Raw genomic sequence first — 21097 nt, forward strand, 5'->3', positions numbered from 1 at the left:
AACCTCATCTTTCGGGAACTTAAACACATGGACTTCGTTATCATTATCGTAATTTCCCTTGCAGTTGGACACACAACACTTTAGCACCATTGTACAGAACGATTCGCAACTGGTACATTAAAATAATTAAAACACTTCTTCTTAATTGCACCGACACATGGCCACACTCATTGCTTTCTTGACACTGAGAAGGTTCAAGCTTGCCTCCCGGTAGTGACGTCACGGTAGATATGCGGAACAGTTGTGAGGCCTTATTATCTAGGAGGTGTTGTACAGCCGCAATTCTTGTTCGATATTTCGCAAATTTTAACAATTCAGCCAAAATTTCCGAACCGTATAGCAGTATCGATTGAACAATCGACATAAGAAGCCGCCTTTTACTAGATTTCGGCCCCTTGATATTTCCCATGACTCTACTCAGTGCAGTCATGGTTTTCGCTACCTTATCTGTTACTCGTTGGATGTGGTCCCAATATGTAAGCTTTGTATCAAGCGTTACACCAAGATATTTTGTGCTCCTAGTTGTTTCGATGGCTATCTGCCCGATCTGCATCAATACAACAGTATAATCCTTTTCCTCGTCAGGAGGACAATTTCCGTTTTATGATCTGCAAGTTCTAACTTGTGATATATCATCCATTTTTGACACGTCGCATCACCTGATTCAGTTTAAATTGAGCCAGCTCTAGGTTACGGGTTACTATCACAGCAGCCACATCATCAGCATAACCCACAAGTTTTACATCTTCTGGCTTCTCCAGCCATCATACCATCATACATGATATTCCAAAGGTGTGGTCCGAGAATTGAGCCTTGCGCTGCACCAGCTGTGAGCCGTTTTCTTCTCTGACCATCTTCCGTGTCGTATAACGATGTACGGTCTTTCAAATTGTCTCGCAGTATATACATGAGATATTCTGGTAGCTTGAAAGTTTCTTGTAGAGCTTCCAAAATATCACTCCATCTTGCCGAGTTGAAAGCATTTTTAGCATCTAGGGTCACAAGAAGCGTCAGCTTTCTAGAGTAATGATTACCCATTCGAGCTCGTTCTGCTGTCTTCACCACTTCCTTCACAGCATCTAACGTTGAGTGACCTCTGCAAAATCCATGTTGTTGGTCAGAAAGGTCGCCAGCTAATTGGACTGCTGCTAGTATTCTCGGATGTAGTAGCTTCTCTAAACCTTTCGCGGCGGTGTCCAGCATACATAGAGGTCTGTAATCCCCAGTTTTCCCTTTACTGATCAGAACCATTCTAGCTATCTTCCAACAAAAGTTAAAAATTCCCGCTTCCAAACAAGGATTATACATTCTCAACAGCAGTTGAGGACATAATTTGACTGCCACCTTCAGTACTTCTGCTGGAATACCATCTGGTCCAGGGGCTTTCTTATTTCTAAGGGAATGAATTGCTGTTATCAATTCTTCAGTTGTAAAAGTTGGTACATTATCTAGTTCTTTCTCGGCCGCATCATCAATCCTCTCTGCATGATCAGGGAATAGTGTGTGTACTATTTCTTCCATGGTGCGTGGATCCATGATAGCGCTTGGTAGCATCCCGAATTTATTCATAACAATTTTATACCCTAATCCCCATGGATTTTCATCCACTTCCTTAGACGTTTCCCACCACTTGTCCGCTTTACTCTTTTTAATTGTATTTCGCAAGTCTTTTCTTCATAGTCTTGTATTCTACTGAGAGAGCTTTATCGTTATGTCGTGCTCTTTGTGTCCGTCTTAGTCACAGGCATTGTTTCCTCAGCTCAGCAATTTCTTCCTTCCACCAATATGCTGTACTCTTGCCTCTCCGTTGTTTGATTCTGGTCGTTGATGCGTCACATGCTTGCTGAAGGAGCCTCATGGTGTGTTCCACGCATTTATTAACAAGTATGCTTCTCTTGCCTCTGTGACATGTATACGTCATACAGTCCATTCCATTCTGTATTACTTCATGAAATTTTTCTCTATCCATAGTGGCTATGTTCCATCTTTCTGGCTTGCGCGTAGTAATCCTTAGATGCGGAGTCTCTTGAAGTACACGAAAAGTGATATACTGATGTTCGCTTCCAGTATATTCTTCAATTACTCGCCATTCAGTTATCCTAGACGCAATGTCTTCAGAAGCAAAGGTTACATCTGGTATAGTTCCCTGACACCCTGGTCGCTGAAAGGTTGTTACATTACCATCGTTGATAACCATTAATCCCAATCTGGCGACCATCTCCATTGTACGCCGCCCTCTAGAATCTGTTTGAGGCATATTCCATTCAACTGCTTGAGCATTAAAATCACCAGCAAAAACTAGGTTAGTGTTCATCCCTTGCAGAGTACCTTCAAGCTCATCTAGTTTTGCCTGAAAGTCAGAAATAGCCTCATTCGGGGTAAAATAACAGCTGACAAAAATTGCCTTATCAACTTGGACCCAGACAAATCCATCTCCGCATCCTTGATTTATAACAATATTTTCCAAGGTCTGGTACCCATATCGCAGCTGTCCCTAGATTGTCTGAAAACCAGCCTGGTTGATCTGTCTTGATATTGTTCGCTAAGAATCAAGATGTCTGCTCCTATCTGACAAGCCATCTGCGTCAATAGATCATTGGTAGTTAGACTCCTGTGTATATTGGCTTGAAGGATCTGTACCATTCACCACTACGTTTTGGCCTTGTCTAGTGCTTCACGAAACACAATACACTTGCCTGAGCCAAGAGCATGATGTCGTTTTGACTCTTCAACGCCCATATCTGTGCAAATTATGCATGTTTGATTCGTTTTGCATCGTACTGCCTTGTGGCCAGCTTCCCCGCACTTAAAGCAGAGTTTACTTCTGTCCAATCCTTTACAGTTTCGTGCTTGATGCCCGTATGACAGACATCTAAAGCACCGAGGAACTACGGCCCACCGTCTTACTCTGCAGAACAGCCAGCCTACTTTAATTTTGCCTATGTCTAACAGCTTTTGTGCCTCGCTATCTTCTATCTCCACAATGGCGATTTTTTGTCCCCTGCTGTTCGGATTTGTGATTGAGACCTTCAATTCTTGATTAAGATTTTCTAATTCTCGTCTTACAGCCTCCTCTATGTCGGAAATAGTGGTGGCGCTGTCCATATCCCGAATTTCCAATGTAGTTCTAGGCGTCAAAACCTTTACTTCGCCATCATGTCCAAGAGCACCTTTAAGTGATTTATTAAAATTTTCTCTTTTCTCCTTTTCCGTGGCCTTATTATATTCAAGAAGAACCGCTCCAGATATAATTTTCCTGATCGGTCTAATACCAGCGCCACTGTCTTCTGGGTTCACCTTGCTGCGGATATCCTTCACAACATCTGCGAAAGTCTTACCATTCATCGGTTTAATAAGTACGGCTTCTGGGCGGCTTCTTATAGGTGAACGTTTCCGTTGCTCGTTCTTTTTAACAGTTTCATATACTGGTACTGGTTCAGATTGAGTACCTTCACCTTCATCTGCCTTCTTCTGCCTATGTTCCCTCTTCTTCTTTTTCTTCTTCTTCTTCTTCTTCTTCTTGGATAACGCTATTTCCCAGTTATCCTGTTCTACGTTCCTGTTTGTGGTGCTCTGTTCTACTTTCTCTTGAACGGGCAAATCCTTTTGCATTAATGCTCTAGTTGCTTTCCAAGCTTTTCTGTGTGTAGATCCCGCATCTAGGGCTTCCTCTAATTTCTTTGAACCTTGCTGAATTTCCATCTTCATATGTTTCTGCTGAATTGCAAGAATACTTTTCAACAGGCCCCTGGCGATTTCCAGCTGTTCTTCCTCTTTTAGCATATCCTCCATAATTTGTTGAGTGATATCAAGCCTCAGATTCGTTTTCGCATTCTGTTCAATACTACTATTGCATGTATCATGCGTGCGTTCCACGTCTGTGATATTGTGGCCATGTTCCATAGATGCTGGATTCAAATCCACAGAGTCACACTGGATTCCAGCTCCAGATATCGTGCCGTATAGGGAGTCTAGCTGGCCGTGACTCAGGTCGCAGAGAAATATCTATACTATGTTATTTTCTATGACGAAACTAGGTAACCTAAAAACGCAATTTCACTAACACACAATATCAATGGTTTGAACTTTTCACGCACTATCGTATTTTATCCTGTTAAATATTGAAATCACGTATATTAAATATTACTTATAGGCCTACTCACTTTCCATGTCAATATACGGGTGATTACCAGCGAAAGCTTCGATCATTGCATGCACAACAGACTTACTGATCTTGTCACTACCAAGACGTACAATGTGTATCATACTCTTCTCTTTTGTATATTTTCTTCGTCTATTCTAATTTTTTTCTCTCTTCCCCAGGCAAACATGTCTCCCAATCTGTCTTCTGAACACTTTCCTCGTAACGGACTTCTGTTTGAGCAGGTAATATTCAACATGTTTGGTTTAGTTGGTATTGGTCGTATGATCAAGGCAGAATCTCTCAAAGTGCGGTAAGTAATGCATAGTTTCTCTTTAATTACATTAATGTTGAATATATTGAAGTGACATTTTTATCTGTTTGTTATGACGTTAAAAGGAAATTATAAGCAGTGTTTCCTTTGTTCTATACTGAATCCTGCTGTCTGTGATAGAAATCACTTTCCAGTTCTAGCCTCCTGTTTATTTCAGTATACTATTCTTGATTCATTCACTTCTTAAGTACCTTACATTACATTTTCTACAACTCAATCTTTTCTCTGGTTTTTATTGCTTTCTCTCTTTTTCTAACTCATTGTCTTGTTTTTGTTCATACTGACTCTTATTCCCCATTTTTCATTCTTACAATTTACTACACCAAGCTTTTCTTGTACTTCTCTCTTACATTTTTGCATATAAAATTATCATGAGCAAATAGCATTGCAATTGCCATTTTTATACTACAAAATACTTTTTTACTGATATTTTTATTGGTTCCGTATCTGTTACATATTGATTTATCAGTAAACCTGAATCCAAGCAGTGTTGACTTTTGATGCTTCATAACTAGAGGTGTTAGGTTTTGTTAATTAGCGATAAAATGAAAAATCTATTTAGAGGTTAGGATAGTTTTATTTTCATATATTTACACGTTTCGTGTTGTCCAGGAGTGAATTTAAATGGTAAAATAACGCTAATTGTGTGAATTACACAATGAAATACAATTTTTAAAAAAACATCATTTATAAATACATTTCCACACCATTTCAGACATTCTTGTCCACAAGCTGATATTCAAATTGTTTGGTGTAAATTCGAGAATGATAGATTATATTGTTTCTCGATGGGCAATCAATACTGCTATATATTGTAGATAGGCTCGTTACACACAACTGTTTTGGATGATAGCGGTGTGGCTGGTGGTGAACGGCTGTTGTCTCGTGGCACGAATCATTTGGGGACTACCTCAAAAAAGTAACATGATTATTTTGCAAATTGGGAACTATGTCTGCCTCCTGTTACATCGGTAGCGAGTGTAATTCATAGTAAAGAATTCTATATACCGTCATGTAATAAAAGGTGCTCAAATAATTGTGCATTATCATCGAAGCTGGTGTGTTATTTACGTGAATCAGTGGAAGACTACATTTTAGTTGTAGTAGTTCCGAACTTAGTAGTAAGCAAAGATGAGGCGCGGCGTAATTTAAATATTATGAAAGGAATTCAGAAATAAATTTTGCGTCTTGTTACAACTTTGTACTGGTGTGTGACTACAATCAACCGTGTGAAAACAGTGTTTGTTACTGGGCATCGCAAATTCGGTTTTAAAATGCCGAAGGTAGCAGTTTCTGCCTCGGACAAACTTAAAGAATATAGTAATGAGGAATTTATAATTTCATATGGCATTCTTATATGCAAGTATTGTGATTGTCGGATAGATTGCGTCTTGAAGTTAGTGTTCCTAGAGTGGCCATATTGAAAGAAACACTATCAAAGGTTAGTCACATGAAGGATTAGAAAGAATAGTTTATTTTGGACACTATTACCATGACGAATATAAGAACCAAGTGTGATGACTCATCGAGTTCAGGCGCGCCCCGTCAGGCAGTGCTAGAGTTTGGTAGCTCCAAAATACCTCTCAGCTGGTCTTAGGAATGGTGACACAGGAAACGTATTACTCCGTGACTGATAAGTATATACACTGTCTTTTATAAAAAAAATGAGAGATTACAATTAAAATACCACGGCAGAGAACAATGGAAAAATATCATACACGGAAATAAGAGCTACGACTTGCATCACATGTTGCGAAAAGCACAAGTTACTCGAGTGTATATACATAAATAACACAACTCCCAATATTAAAAAACACCCATGAACTATTTAAAGGTAATACTCTACTTACCATCTCAGTTTGTCGGTTACTGGACTTTCTAAAGCTTGGGTGAAGATTTGGCGGATGTTCGATATTGTAAATCTCGCCGGATTTCTTTCACTCTGAAGAAAAATCGGCTACTTCAGATAATGATAAACAAGGCTTGGGATTATATCCATAACACGTTGAAGACAACAGCCAGCACCTGAAGGATTAACTGAAATTTTGTCTATAGAATCGATACAATCAAAAAATATTTCGCTCCTCATCGATTTTGAGTTCAGTTTTTCACTAACTACATTCTCGGCCTGGAAAAGAATGTCACATACACTTTTCGAAGGACATGTTAAAACATTTCATTATTGCTTGATCCATAGTCTTTTATTTCGGAGAGAACTGAAAATGTACTATGATTATTGTCACGTAGAGAATGGGCACAGGGCGAACACTTAATAAATTTAGAAGTGTGCTTAACAACGTACCCAGGCAAATGGTACACTAAACACTTCTCAATCGAAGAGTTTCGAACTGTGTATTTCTAACCTGCTTCTCCAGTAAATTGATTCTCGATTTTGCTGAGTTTAGACTGGATCTAGCTCGATTTAAATTTCGATTAACATTTTTAGGCGCCTTTCGAGCGATAATATTGTTTTTTTTGGCATCAGAAAGCACACTAGAATAACCCAAATTTTGATCAACATTAGACTGACCTTTTAATTCTCTACTTGCTGCTACACTCCCGTCTTCAATCTTCTTTCTTCTTCTCCTAGTGGTGTCTAGAATCTTTTTTCCTGTTGGGAGTTTCACGGGACTTAATCTCACTTGAAAGGTTTTTCGGCAAATTAGGGAAAATGTGAGGCACTGCTCCTGGACGTAATTTCCATCTCTCACGAGGCATAACCACTTTTTCACCATTCCCTATAAAGTTATCTGATTTTACTATCAAATCATCAGAGAAATGAACTAGACAAATTCTACTATTCCTTTCGTGGAATAGCTCTGGTCCATTTTTCAAATGTATTTCTATCCTTCGGTGGTGAAAAGAATTTTATACCCTTAACTACTCTACCATAGCCTGACTTACAGCCAGGCACAAAACAATACGGCATGTTGAACTATTAATTTAATCAGGCCACATAACACACGTGCTTTAAGTGCTCAACACACAATGAACTGAGTTTAGGAACTGAAAGCAAAGGAAATTCAACTTGTTGAGTTGAAATATCTCGCACAATAACATCTCCCGCCCTTTCCAACACATGGTTTGCCGGTCTATTCAAGCACGTGTTGGACACCGACGTTTGCAGTGCTCCCAGTGGCGGGTTCACAAACTACCACGCTATAACAGTTGAGTCATCACACTTGGTTCTTATATTCGTCATGCTATTACTGCGTTTGTGAAAGCTAGCATACCAGTAGAAAAACTAGACAATCCTGCTATCTGTACTTGGCTTAATAAGTACGTTCGCGGAAGTGGAGATTTACCATCAGCAAATCAGATCCATCAGAAATGCAACTCTATGATTGGTGAAAGAAGGGGGAAGACTTGGTTCTGCTATGTGACAAAACAACTGATAAGAATGGTAGGTGTGTTTTTAACATCCTACTACATCCATCAGTACCATCAACTGAAATGAACTCCCATCTGGCAGTCTTTGTTTTTCTAGATTCTGCTGATAGGGCAAATTGCGCTAATGCCATATTAAACACTTCGAATTTCTATGAAATTGAACGGGAGTGTGTAGTGGTAGTAGTTACGGACTCTGCACACTACATGACCAAATGTGTAACTAGAGGTGTGACGGTCCAGAAATAATGTGTCACTGCTCCAACTGCTCCAGTGACACGACTGGAGCAGTGACACGTTGCCGGTCCAGTGACAAACCGGTCCAACCACAGATGGAGCTAAGGAGCATGGCTCCGCGGTGACACGCTACCGGTCCAGTGACAGACCGGTCCAGCCACAGATGGAGCTGAGGAGCATGGCTCCGCGGTGACACGCTACCGGTCCAGTGACAGACCGGTACAAGCACAAATGGAGCTGAGCAGTAGCGTAGCCAGGATTTCAATTTGGGCGGGGGGGCATTCATCCAGAATTTTATTTTGTTAGGTGCCCAAACTTCCATAGTTTAGGTAGTGTAGAATACCGAAAAAGGAAATGAGTGTCGTTGGATCCAAGTAAGAGTGGTGGATTCGTGCTGATTCCGGAAGCTGATAGTAATTTTCATCTTCTTCTTCTTCTTCCCGCTTTTCCCACATCTGTGGGGTCGCGGGTGCGAACTGTGCCGCACATGTGGATTTGGCCCTGTTTTACGGCCGGATGTCCTTCCCGACGCCAACCCTATATAGAGGGATGTAATCAGTGTTGCGAGTTTCTTTGGTGGTTGGTAGTGTAGTATGCTGCCTGAATATGTTGGGACAAACACCCAATCCCCAGCCAGAAGAATTAATCAGACGCAATTAAAATCCCCAACCCAGCCGGGAATCGAACCCGGGACCGTCTGAACCGATGGCCTCAACACTCATTATTCAGCCAATGAGTCGGACTCCGGAAGCTAATATTAATGTACATTATGTATAAAATGCGCAATAAAAGGACATTCGTTAAAACTCCTGGGGTGTCTGGACTCCTTGGACGACAAACCTTCCCCGTTCCCCGGCTATCTCTGTTACTCCCATCCCTACATAACTGCAGCATTTCATACATTCCGAGTACAAGTGAAATGAATGCAAGAATAAACAGTTTTAGTAAGGATGCAATATTCTGGTTTAGAATAAATACGGTAATGTTATTATAATAATGGTCATGTGATAAGCAATAAAGAAATGACATTTCATACAAATAATGCGGCAAAGATATACACACACACGCGCGCGCGTCGAATACAGGTTCCTCGTCCTTCTTGTCCATGGCTAGATGATGTTTAAGGCAAGAGAGTGATGGCCCACCGTGACTCGTTATTTCGACATTCTAAACAAACCCTAAATGACACAGACTTCGAATCTAACCGCATCTTAAGAAATCGCACACAGCAGTTAATCAGAAATTTAAAAAAGTATATATTTTCGGAATTTAGCTAACAACTTAAATTCTAATCGCTCATGGGACCGGGAGCTCTGGGAATAGGAAAACATCAACAGAGATGTATTCCACTTGACGAACTGAACGATTGCATTAGTAGAATAAATATTCAACTAAGGGCCGGTTCTACCATCTGCTGGTAAAGTGGCTGGCAGCTGCCCGGGAGGTAAACTACCTGGAGGTGTAAATCGGCTGGTACTTTGGCTTGCGTCCAACCACCTCCGCGCAAGCGCTAGGTAGCTACCAGGAGCTAGACACCGATGTACGAAGTTGGCTAGACTGATTTTCAGCGACTTCTCGCTTTCGAGTGTGGTGCTATCTATCGTCAGATGCATGAAACTCATTTCGATTGTCTTATTTCCCTGTGCTTGCGTTTGCTTATTATCACCAAAAAGCCTAATAAGGGGAGTTTTAAGAGGTATGGACAACGATTTATGTCAAGCTTTCGTAATTTTAATCTATGATCTTCAATATCAATACCTAATCGGGATTAAAATCTTGAGATTACATTTTCTTACGCCCGTTATAACCTGTCATGTAAGGCAGCGTTTTGAAAAGTATTCTCGTAGTAGATTAGTCAAGTCGCTCGCTCCATAATAGAAGGTACGCAGGTTTTCATCGTATTTCTAATTTACATTTTAAAATGTATTTTCGATCCCTGCCGTTGTTCTTAACTCTCTTTCACGCGCTTCCATATACGTAGGCCTATGTACACACACATCCTCTTTACGGACTTACTGCCTTTGAGCATTCTATCTGCAGGCTTCTGTGAATTGATTAAGTATCTCCACGATGCTCTATTTGCAAATAGTTCTGTGACCTCGTTTAGTTCAACCTGCTTCCATTTATTGTATTTCATTCTAATGTTTAACTTTATGAAGATAAAGTTGGAAGGTACTGTAAATGTAAAGAACTCATCATCATCATCTGTTTACCCTCCAGGTTCGGTTTTTCCCTCGGACTTAGCGAGGGATCCCACCTCTACCGCCTCAAGGGCAGTGTCCTGGAGCTTCAGACTCTTGGTCGGGGGATACAACTGGGGAGTATGACCAGTACCTCGCCCAGGCGGCCTCACCTGCTATGCTGAACAGGGGCCTTGTGGAGGGATGGGAAGATTGGAAGGGATAGGCAAGGAAGAGGGAAGGAAGCGGCCGTGGCCTTAAGTTAGGTACCATCCCGGCATTCGCCTGGAGGAGAAGTGGGAAACCACGGAAAACCACTTCCAGGATGGCTGAGGTGGGAATCGAACCCACCTCTACTCAGTTGACCTCCCGAGGCTGAGTGGACCCCGTTCCAGCCCTCGTACCACTTTTCAAATTTCGTGGCAGAGCCGGGAATCGAACCCGGGCCTCCGGGGGTGGCAGCTAATCACGCTAACCACTACACCACAGAGGCGGACATGTAAAGAACTAATCGGGATAAATATTCATTCATAGGAAGAGGAATTCGGGAATGGAATAGTTTCCAATTTCTTCGAAATAATCTACAAGAAGACTATGTAAACAACTAATAGGGAATCTGCTACCTGGGCGACAGTCCTATGTGCTATTAATCATAACATAACTTTCTATAAGTAGCATGCATATAAAGCAATTTCCTAGTAGACATAATATTGCGATTAAATATTTCAATGAAATATATTATTAACAAAAGAACGTATGAACAGAGGCATACAGATTAACACAACGCTAATAATGGAAATAAAAAAGATTCGTCATAAAAAAGACTCGAACCTGCATATCCCGTATTACAAAGTGAGTGCGTTGGCCATTACCGTACGCTACAAGAACACTCGATTAGTTAGCGTACGATACATACTATATATTAAGTTATACCTCGTGTCTGAAAACTGAAAAAGTAGAAAACTAAAGCCCATTTGAAATGATTTACAAATAGATTTTTATTTTATATCCTTTTAAAGTTTCTTTACGAAAGCTTGACTTATATAATGTGTTCCCTAAGCTACCGATGCGAGAGGCTGGTGTGACCGTTGCAACACAAGGGAAGCATTAATGTTCAAGATCCTGCAATACAATATCGGCCACTGTTACAGCATCATGCTTTTTTCAGTATACTAAGCTAATTAAAGTTGTATGTCACCAGAAATTCAGCTAATAATGTTCAACTCTCAAAACTTGCCCGGCAGGTAAAGTCTTATCGGGCCCTCGAAGTGGCCGATAAATTACGCGCCCGGTAACTACGATTTATGCTGCCGATAGCGCTACCTGGGGGTGGTCGAACGGAAACATCCTTTTACGCGGAGGGAAAATTACGCGCTACTTTACCAGTAGGTGGTAGAACCAGCCCCTACCCAAATAAACTGCACCGACTGACCGCCCTCCGCTCCAGCCAATCCATCATTCACATTTCACAGTGTCACAGAAAATCAGGTTAAAAGGCTTTGTACTCGATTAAATCGAAGACTACAGGTGTAGATGATATTCCTATTACTTTTATACATAACATTATGGGTGCTGTCTCGCCTATACTGACGCACATACTGAACTACTGTTTACTAAACGGAACTTTCCCTACTGTCTGGAAAACAGCCAATATTACATCGGTACCTAAGAGTTTAGACCCACAATCACCCTCTGACTATCCTCCTATGTCCGTACTCGCTGCGCTTTCTAAAGACTTTGAACGTTTAGTATACGAGGAAGTTCTGGAATACCTAAATAAAAATGCTCTTTTGGACCCTTTGCAATCTGGATTTGAGAAGGTTCACAGTACCGCGACAGCACTTTTGAAGGTTACTGAAGACATTAGAAACGCTATGGACAAACGACTGCTCACTATACTTATCCTTCTTGACTTCAGTAGCGCCTTTGACACTATAGTAATTCCGACTATGATAAAGAAAATGGAACTGCTAAATTTCGACCTGGCTACGCTTAAGGTTTTTAGTTCTTATTTGAGTAACCGTCAACAGCGTGTAACAGTAAACGACAAGGCCTCTAAATGGAAAATGAAACTTAGTGTTGCCCCGCAGGGCAGTATTCTACGGCCCCTAATTTTCTGTATTTATATCACTGATCTCTATACATGGAAGGCTGGTGGCTTGGGTAGCAGTAAGCCGAATAGAAGATGACTGGCGTAGTAAGATGGCAGCGAGCGCACAGTGCAGTAGACCCATTGAATAGACCACGAGGAGCGCGCTTGCTTTGTTTATGCTTAGTTCAGTGACGCCAACCCCCTTGATTGTAGTTCCACGGGTGTTCTGTGCTGTGTTATTTCAAAATAAATAGTAGTGTTTTTTTATGAATTTAGGTTTGTTGCCTTGTAGTATGCTTGTAAATTTGTTCGTTCGTAATCTGTTTATCCTCCAGGGTTGGATTTTTCCCTCGGACTCAGCGAGGGATCCCACCTCTACCGCCTCAAGGGCAGTGTCCTCGAGATTCAGACTTTCGGTCTGGGATACAACTGGGGAGTATGGCCAATACCTCGCACAGGCGGCTTCACCTGCTATGCTGAACAGGGGCTTTGTTGGGGGATGGACAGTTTGGAAGGGATAGAGACAAGGAAGAGGGAAGGAAGCGGCGTTGGCCTTAAGTTAGGTACCATCCCGTCATTTGCCTGGAGGAGAAGTGGGAAACCAGGGAAAACCACTTCCACGATGGATGAGGAGGGAATCGAACCCCCCTCTACTCAGTTGACCTTCCGAGGCTGAGTGGACCCCGTTCCAGCCTTCATACCACTTTTCAAATTTCGTGGCAGAGCCGGGAATCGAACCCGGGCCTCTGGGGGTGGCAGCTAAACACACTAACCACTACACCACAGAGGCGGACACTGCTTGTAAATTACAAAATTAAATTTAAATGTGCATGTATTTATGTGAAATCCGAATGAAGAAACATCCTACCGGGTATGAACATACCGCAGTGTTCAGCTTTTGGATGTACAAACAGAAACGATCAGCAGAAGGAAAAATCATTTCATCGGTGAGTTTTATACTGTACATAATAATCTTCCTAGGGTAGTGTTTTGAGTTTAAGGTTATTGTATCTTATTTCGCATATTCTGGGAGCAGAATGGCAATTTTTCTAGGTTTCCTTTCTCGAAACCCGAACATCTAAGATCATGGATTAGGAGTATCAGGCGGGAGACTTGGGAGCCTTCTAAAACAGCTGTTCTCTGCTCCCATCACTTTGAGGAAGACTGTTTAGATAAAAATGGGCAAACTGGACGCCTTAGAAGTGATGTATAGCCAACTGTTTTCAATTTTACTGAACATTAACTGCAAGTAAAGATTTATATTTTTATTTATTTGTCATAATTAAACTGACGGTTTTGATGAAATAATTGACGTCACCTTATAACAATCTTACAAAATGAAGTCTGGAGGAATTCTAGACCTTATTTACATCAGTAATAATTATGGGTTTCAGACACTGGAGTGGTGGGAGAAGGCAAAGTGTGGTGGGTGTTTTAGGCTATCCCATTATACTAGTTGTATTTGGGGCTCATTTAACGGGTATTACATATTTCTGATGATGACCAACAATATTGCTTTGGTAGCTGAATTTAATTAAAGAGGTCTGTAATAGTAAATTAAGCTGCAGGTAATGTGATATATTGACAAGTTTTGAATATTTGCTGGTTTTATGAAAGTGTACATTTGCTTCAATTATATTTTAATTTGATAAACTGCGCGTTTTTTCATAGAAACAGGAAACAGGAATTCATTATCAAGCACCGATTATGGTATGTCGAATCTAGGCCTGTATAGTGAGTTACGTTTATAGTTACATCATTTTAAGAATGCATAATTTCGTGGCATACATGAAATACAATTTACAGCAATGTTTCCAGAAACTGATTTTCACTCGTATTGTGTTACCGATCGCTAATTGCATGTATTCAGCACCTAAGGTAATATTAGTCGGCCGTTATTATACACTCATTTTTATTGCTATCCCGGAGATTTACTGACCTCGGAACGACGTGTCAGTGATCCCAATGTACTTATGCTTTGAGTGAACATGTCCCTATATTTTTAATTATTCCAACGCGCCATTAATTGCGATTTAAAATTTATATTCATTGCTTCCCCATAAGGAGAGCTCTAAGATGGGTACGCCAACATGGCAAACCGCGCGCTCAACTTGGCGTACTTTCTCCTGCAGCGGAGAGCTGCCATCAGCGATCCATGTATAGAGATCAGTGATTTATATCAATGACATACCATCTGTGACAGGAAATAACACACATGACCTCTGTGCTGACGATCTTCAAATACACTGACTGACAGTGACAATGCAACACCAAGGAGGAGTGGTTCGAAAGGGATGAAAGTTGGGGACAAAACAGAGACGGCACGGATGAATAATTGATGTTTATTTCAAACCGATATGCAGGTTACACAATGCGCACGGCATCGACTCAGTAGGATGTAGGACCACCGCGAGCGGCGATGCACGCAGAAACACGTCGAGGGACAGAGTCAATGAGAGTGCGGATGGTGTCCTGAGGGATGGTTCTCCATTCTCTGTCAACCATTTGCCACAGTTGGTCGTCCGTACGAGGCTGGGGCAGAGTTTGCAAACGGCGTCCAATGAGATCCCACACGTGTTCGATTGGTGAGAGATCCGGAGAGTACGCTGGCCACGGAAGCATATGTACACCTCGTAGAGCCTGTTGTGAGATGCGAGTAGTGTGTGGGCGGGCATTATCCTGCTGAAACAGAGCATTGGGCAGCCCTGAAGGTACGGGAGTGCCACCGGCCGCAGCACATGCTGCACGTAGCGGTGGGCATTTAACGTGCCTTGAATACGCACTAGAGGTGACGTGGAATCATACGCAATAGCGCCCCAAACCATGATGCCGCGTTGTCTAGCGGTAGGGCGCTACACAGTTACTGCCGGATTTGACCTTTCTCCACGCCGACGCCACTCTCGTCTGCGGTGACTATCACTGACAGAACAGAAGCGTGACTCATCGGAGAACACGACGTTCCGCCATTCCCTCATCCAAGTCGCTCTAGCCCGGCACCATGCCAAGCGTGCACGTCTATGCTGTGGAGTCAATGGTAGTCTTCTGAGCGGACGCCGGGAGTGCAGGCCTCCTTCAACCAATCGACGGGAAACTGTTCTGGTCGATATTGGAACAGCCAGGGTGTCTTGCACATGCTGAAGAATGGCGGTTGACGTGGCGTGCGGGGCTGCCACCGCTTGGCGGCGGATGCGCCGATCCTCGCGTGCTGACGTCACTCGGGCTGCGCCTGGACCCCTCGCACGTGCCACATGTCCCTGCGCCAACCATCTTCGCCACAGGCGCTGCACCGTGGACACATCCCTATGGGTATCGGCTGCGATTTGACGAAGCGACCAACCTGCCCTTCTCAGCCCGATCACCATACCCCTCGTAAAGTCGTCTGTCTGCTGGAAATCATACGCATTATCCTGCTGAAACAGAGCATTGGGCAGCCCCTGAAGGTACGGGAGTGCCACCGGCCTCCGTTGACGGCGGCCTGGCATTCTTAGCTATACACGTGTCCTGTGGCACACGACAACACGTTCTACAATGACTGTCGGCTGAGAAATCACGGTACGAAGTGGCCCATTCGCCAACGCCGTGTCCCATTTATCGTTCGCTACGTGCGCAGCACAGCGGCGCATTTCACATCATGAACATACCTCAGTGACGTCAGTCTACCCTGCAATTGGCATAAAGTTCTGACCACTCCTTCTTGGTGTTGCATTTGCTCTGTCAGTCAGTGTATATCGACACTGCAAGACAAGATATTAACAGGGACCTACGACGACTCAGTGTATATGCACAACGAAGCTCTCTTATAGTAAACTGGGGGGGAAAAATCAGACAATTATAATTGGATCACGAAAATTACTGAGCAGCTCAAACAATTTCGCAATCCCGCCTATCCTACAGAATGGTAACATTATTCCCTACAGTAAAACGGTTAAAAATCACGGCGTAATGATGAATGAAACAGTTGATTGGTCTGATCACACGAAAGAAATACGTAAACAGATTTTTGGAGTTCTTCACCCTCTTAAACGGCAGAGGGATGTATTTCCATTTGAGCTAGAGGCCAAACTAATACAGACACTCATTCTCCCTATTCTTGACTATTGTGACGTTGTTTTAGTTGACATGACGAGAGAAGAAACACTTAAACTTCAACGAGCACTGAATACCTGCCTGCGATTTATTTACAATATCGGGTACGATGTCCATATCACCCCATTCTATCAGGCTGTCTCATGGCTGATGTCTGATAAACGTCGGCAGCTACACACTTTAACGATGGTGATCAGAGTTGTAGCTGAAAGTCAGCCAATGTATATTTCTTCTAAATTCATCTTTTTATCATCATTCCACAATTTAAATACACATTCTAGATTCATTCTTTCTATTCCACTGCACCGCACAAATCAAATTAATAGATTAGTTGTGGTGACTGTCGCCAGATTATGGAATTCCCTGCCAGCTCAGGTCAGAGAAACTAGCTTTTTTAAATCACGATTTAAGGTCACCTGCCGAGACTACCTGGTGGGGACAGCTGACTGAATGGTTGAAGTATGAATGTGTGCGTTCCTGAGGATTAGCCATTGTAAATAGTTTTTAATATTAATTAGTTCAAATATTAATTTAGTAAGTAATTTATTTACACTTATTTTCAGTTATCTTAATTTATGTAGTTTTAACTATTTTAAGTAGCTCAGTATTTTATTTAAGATTCTGATTAGTATGTGGTTAAGTGTACGAGAGGGCCTGGAGCCCTAACTTCGCCACTGTATGAAGGCACTAACAAACAAACACACATATATATAATGTAAAGAGTATGGGTATAGATATTTTGTTAGTTGATAAAGAAAATATATATTACAACATATGCTATGTAGGGTTTACCTTGTCCTATTAGTTTTAAACGCGGTTAGGGCCACGCAGCTGTGAGCTTGCATCCGGGAGATAGTGAATTCGAACCCCACTGTCGGCAGCCCTGAAATTGTTTTCCTGTGGTTTCCCACTTTCACAAAAAGCAAATGCTGGGGCTGTACTTTAATGATTAAGGCCACAGGCGCTTCCTTCCCTCTCCTAAGCCTTTCCTATCCCACCGTCGCCATAAGACCTATCTGTGTCGGTGAGACGTAAAGGAAATTGTTAATTACTTTCCCTCGCAAGCCTGGGATACGGAATATAGTAGTATAAAGTTAGAGTTTTGTGACGCTAATATTCGTATGTATAATTTTTATTAACGTGCCAGAAACCAACGACACTGAGCTCTTGCCATTTCAACACCGTTTTAAGGGTTACCGATCCAAGCCGGGATTTGAACCTGCGAACTCAGACTCAGAAGGATAGCGACTCAACCAACTGAGCCACATGAAAAGGAGGCGTTTGTGATTATTGTTATAAAATAGATGCAGTTAGTATTTTTATAAAGGTTTTATGAGGAGCATTTATTAAGGCGTGCGTTCTCCAACTGTCCTAAATGCACGAGGCCGGACAGAAGAACTAGCTGGAAGCTAAGGAGCCTTGCAGGGGTGTCGCTTCCTTCTCTGTTCACTTTTCCAAACCAAACTCCATGGCGTAACAGTCCCGAAGGGCCATCGCCTACCAAGTGACCGCTGTTCAGCCCGGAGGCCTGCGGATTACGAGATGTCGTGTGGTCAGCACGACGAATCCTCTCCGCCGTTTTTCCTGGCTTTTTAGACCGGGGCCGCCATCTCACCGTCAGATAGCTCCTCAATTATAAACACGTGGGCTGAGTGTACCTCGAGCCAGCCCTCAGATCCAGGTGAAAGTCCCTGACCTGGCCGGGAATCGAACCCGGGGCCTCCGGTAAGAGGCAGGCACGCTACCCCTACACCGTGGGGCCGGCTGGTTATTGTTAGGTATCCTTATTTTCGAATTTGACTTAAGGCATCCTGCATTCGATTCCCGGCACTGACAGAGTTAAGAAAGGCATGGGATGACGAGGATACAGGCTTGTTTTTTGGGTGCAGTAGAGTTTTCCTTGAGTCTCCCGTAATCTAAATATCTACGGCCTGGAAGGTAGTCACCTTCACGGGGTGTAGTACCAAAGTGGTTCCTTTTTCTTTAAGAAGACAAATTAAATGAAGATTCTACTTCCTCACAAACGAAGAACGATATTGTCAATTTTATGAACAGTTCAATAATGCAGCAGGTTTATGTTAAGAGTACAGAAGCTATGATTGTACATGGTAACAATTAAAACCAACAATATCTACTGAAGATCCGTCACCGCACTCGGTAGGACCGGCTTTCTTTTCATATCCACCGGGCGAGTTGACCATGCGTTTAGGGGCGCAGAGCTGTGAGTAGTATAATAGGACAGTTCGGGCGCCGCCTCCGCCTCAGGGCTCCCAGGGGCCCCCTCCGCCTCCGCCTCACGGGAGGCCCTCCCAGAGGCCTCCTCCGCCTCCGCCTCCCGAGGGGCCTTCCCAGAGGCCTCCTCCGCCTCCCGCAGGAAATTTGAATTGGTAAACAAAGCCACGTGCTTTTTGACAGCTGTCATCGACAACAACGCATCGCTAACCTCACTGCTGTCATCTTGACGGGCCTAAACCTCAGTGGTACCAACATAACCTCACTAGCGCGAGGTAAACCAAGCCACGTGTTTTTTGACAGACAACAACACATCGCTAACCTCAGTACTGCCATCTTGACGGGCCTAAAACTCAGTGGTACCAACTTAACCTAACTAGCGCGAGGTAAACAAAGCCACGTGTTTTTTTGACAGCCACGTGCTTTTTGACAGACAACAACGCATCGCTAACCTCAGTACTGCCATCTTGACGGGCCTAAACCTCAGTAGTACCAACTTAACCTAACTAGCGCGAGATAAACAAATCCACGTTTTGTTTGACAGCCACGTGCTTTTTTGACAGCTGTCATCCGCCATCTTTAAACTACAGAGCACCGTGCTGCCCTCTTTAGCTACTTACCTTTGAAATGTGGTGGCGGCAATTTGAAAAATTCTACATGCTCTTGTTTGAAAACAAACCTATGCGCTTTTTTGAGAGCTATCATCCACCATCTTTAATCCAGAGAGCACCGTGCTGCCCTCTTTAGCTACCTACCTCTGAAATGTGGTGGTGCCAAATTCTACGCGCTCTTGTTTGGAAACAAACCCATGTGCTTTTCTGACAGCTGTCAACCGCCATCTTGAATCCAGAGAGAACAGTGCTGCACTCTTTAGTTGAAATGTGGTGGCAGCAAATTCCACGTGCTCTTGTTTGGAAACAAACCCATGTGCTTTATGACAGCTGTCATCCGCCATCTTTAATCAAGAGAGCACAGTGCTGCCCTCTTTAGCTACTTACCTTTGAAATGTGGTGGCGGCAAATTCCACGTTCTCTTGTTTGGAAACAAAGCTACGTGCTTTTTTGACAGTTGTCATCCGCCATCTTTAATCTAGAGAGCACCGTGCTGCCCTCTTCAATCAAGAGAGCACAGTGCTGCACCCTTTAGCTAGATACCTTTGAAATGTGGTGGCGGCAATTTAAAATTGTATCCAGCAGCCATCTTTAATCAACAGATCACCGTGCTGCTATCTTTATCGTAGTAGCGGGAAAACAGCAGCCATCTTTAATCTACAGAGCACCGTGCTGCCCTATTTAGCTACATACCTTTGAGGAGGGCAATTCGAACAATTCTATTTGACAAGCTGTCATCTTTAATCTACAGAGCATCGTGCTGCCCTCTTTACCTACTTGCCTTTGAAATGTGGTGGCGGTAATTTTAAAAATTCTATTTGACAAGTTGTCATCTTTAATCAACAGAGCATCGTGCTGCACTCTTTAGGTACATACATTTAACATGTGGTAGTGGATAATTTGAAAAATTCCGTCAGCTGTTATCTGCCATCTTGCATCGCTTACCTCAGTGCTGCTATCTTTACGGTACTAAACCTTATCGTGGTGGCGGCGGTGTTAAATTTAAAATCTACTTGCTTTTTTGACAGCTGTCATCCGCCATCTTTAATCCACAGAGCACCGTGCTGCTCTCTGTAGTAGCGGGCAATTTGAAAAGTTCTGTTACTTGTCATCCGTCATCTTTAATCAACAAAGCATCGTACTGCTATCTTTAGCTACATACATTTAACATGTGGTGGAGGATAATTTGAAAAAATCTTCCGTTAGCTATCATCCGCCATCTTTATTCAACAGAGCATCGTGCTGCTATCTCTAGCTACGTACATTTAACATGTGGTGGTGGCATTTTAAATTCTATCTAGATGCCATATTTAATCAACAGAGCACCGTGCTGCTATCCCTTTGAATTGTGGTGACAGATAATTTGAAATTCCGTTAGCTATCATCATTAAACATTAGTGCATTCGCTAACCTAACCTCTCATCTACTATCTTGAAGGAGACTATACGACACCTCCTCTACCTCCTGCTCTTCCTCCTCCTCCTCCTCCCCTACCACCTCCGCCTCCTCCTCCTCCTCCTCCTCTGTCAAGGCACAGCTTTATCGAACACGCATCGCGAAGGCAAGAGTGTGCAGCGATAACATTATTATGCATGTTTAGACTTGCGGATTACGAAAGAAACATAACAAGACTTGAATCGAACACTGTACTCGATGTCGTTAACTTCAACATGTGATTAAAACATTGTCTGGTGTGTTCAGAACACTACATAAGTGATCAAGACTAGAATCGAACGCTGTACTTAATACAACATGTTAGGGGATACCTTTGTTCTAAGAAGATGAGATTGAAACAAA

At 42.7% G+C, this 21097-nt stretch overlaps 1 protein-coding gene across 1 annotated transcript in view; it reads left to right on the forward strand.

Moving 5' to 3' along the window:
• LOC136870373 (probable tubulin polyglutamylase ttll-15) overlaps nucleotides 1-21097 on the forward strand; it is a 157019-nt gene that overhangs the window by 101904 nt on the left and 34018 nt on the right. The window contains exon 8 of the mRNA XM_067144914.2: nucleotides 4324-4454. Coding sequence (XP_067001015.2) covers nucleotides 4324-4454 — 131 coding nt within the window. The remainder of the gene's footprint in view (nucleotides 1-4323; nucleotides 4455-21097) is intronic.

This window comes from Anabrus simplex, chromosome 1, assembly GCF_040414725.1.
Source record: "Anabrus simplex isolate iqAnaSimp1 chromosome 1, ASM4041472v1, whole genome shotgun sequence".
NCBI classification, from domain to species: Eukaryota; Metazoa; Arthropoda; class Insecta; order Orthoptera; family Tettigoniidae; genus Anabrus; species Anabrus simplex.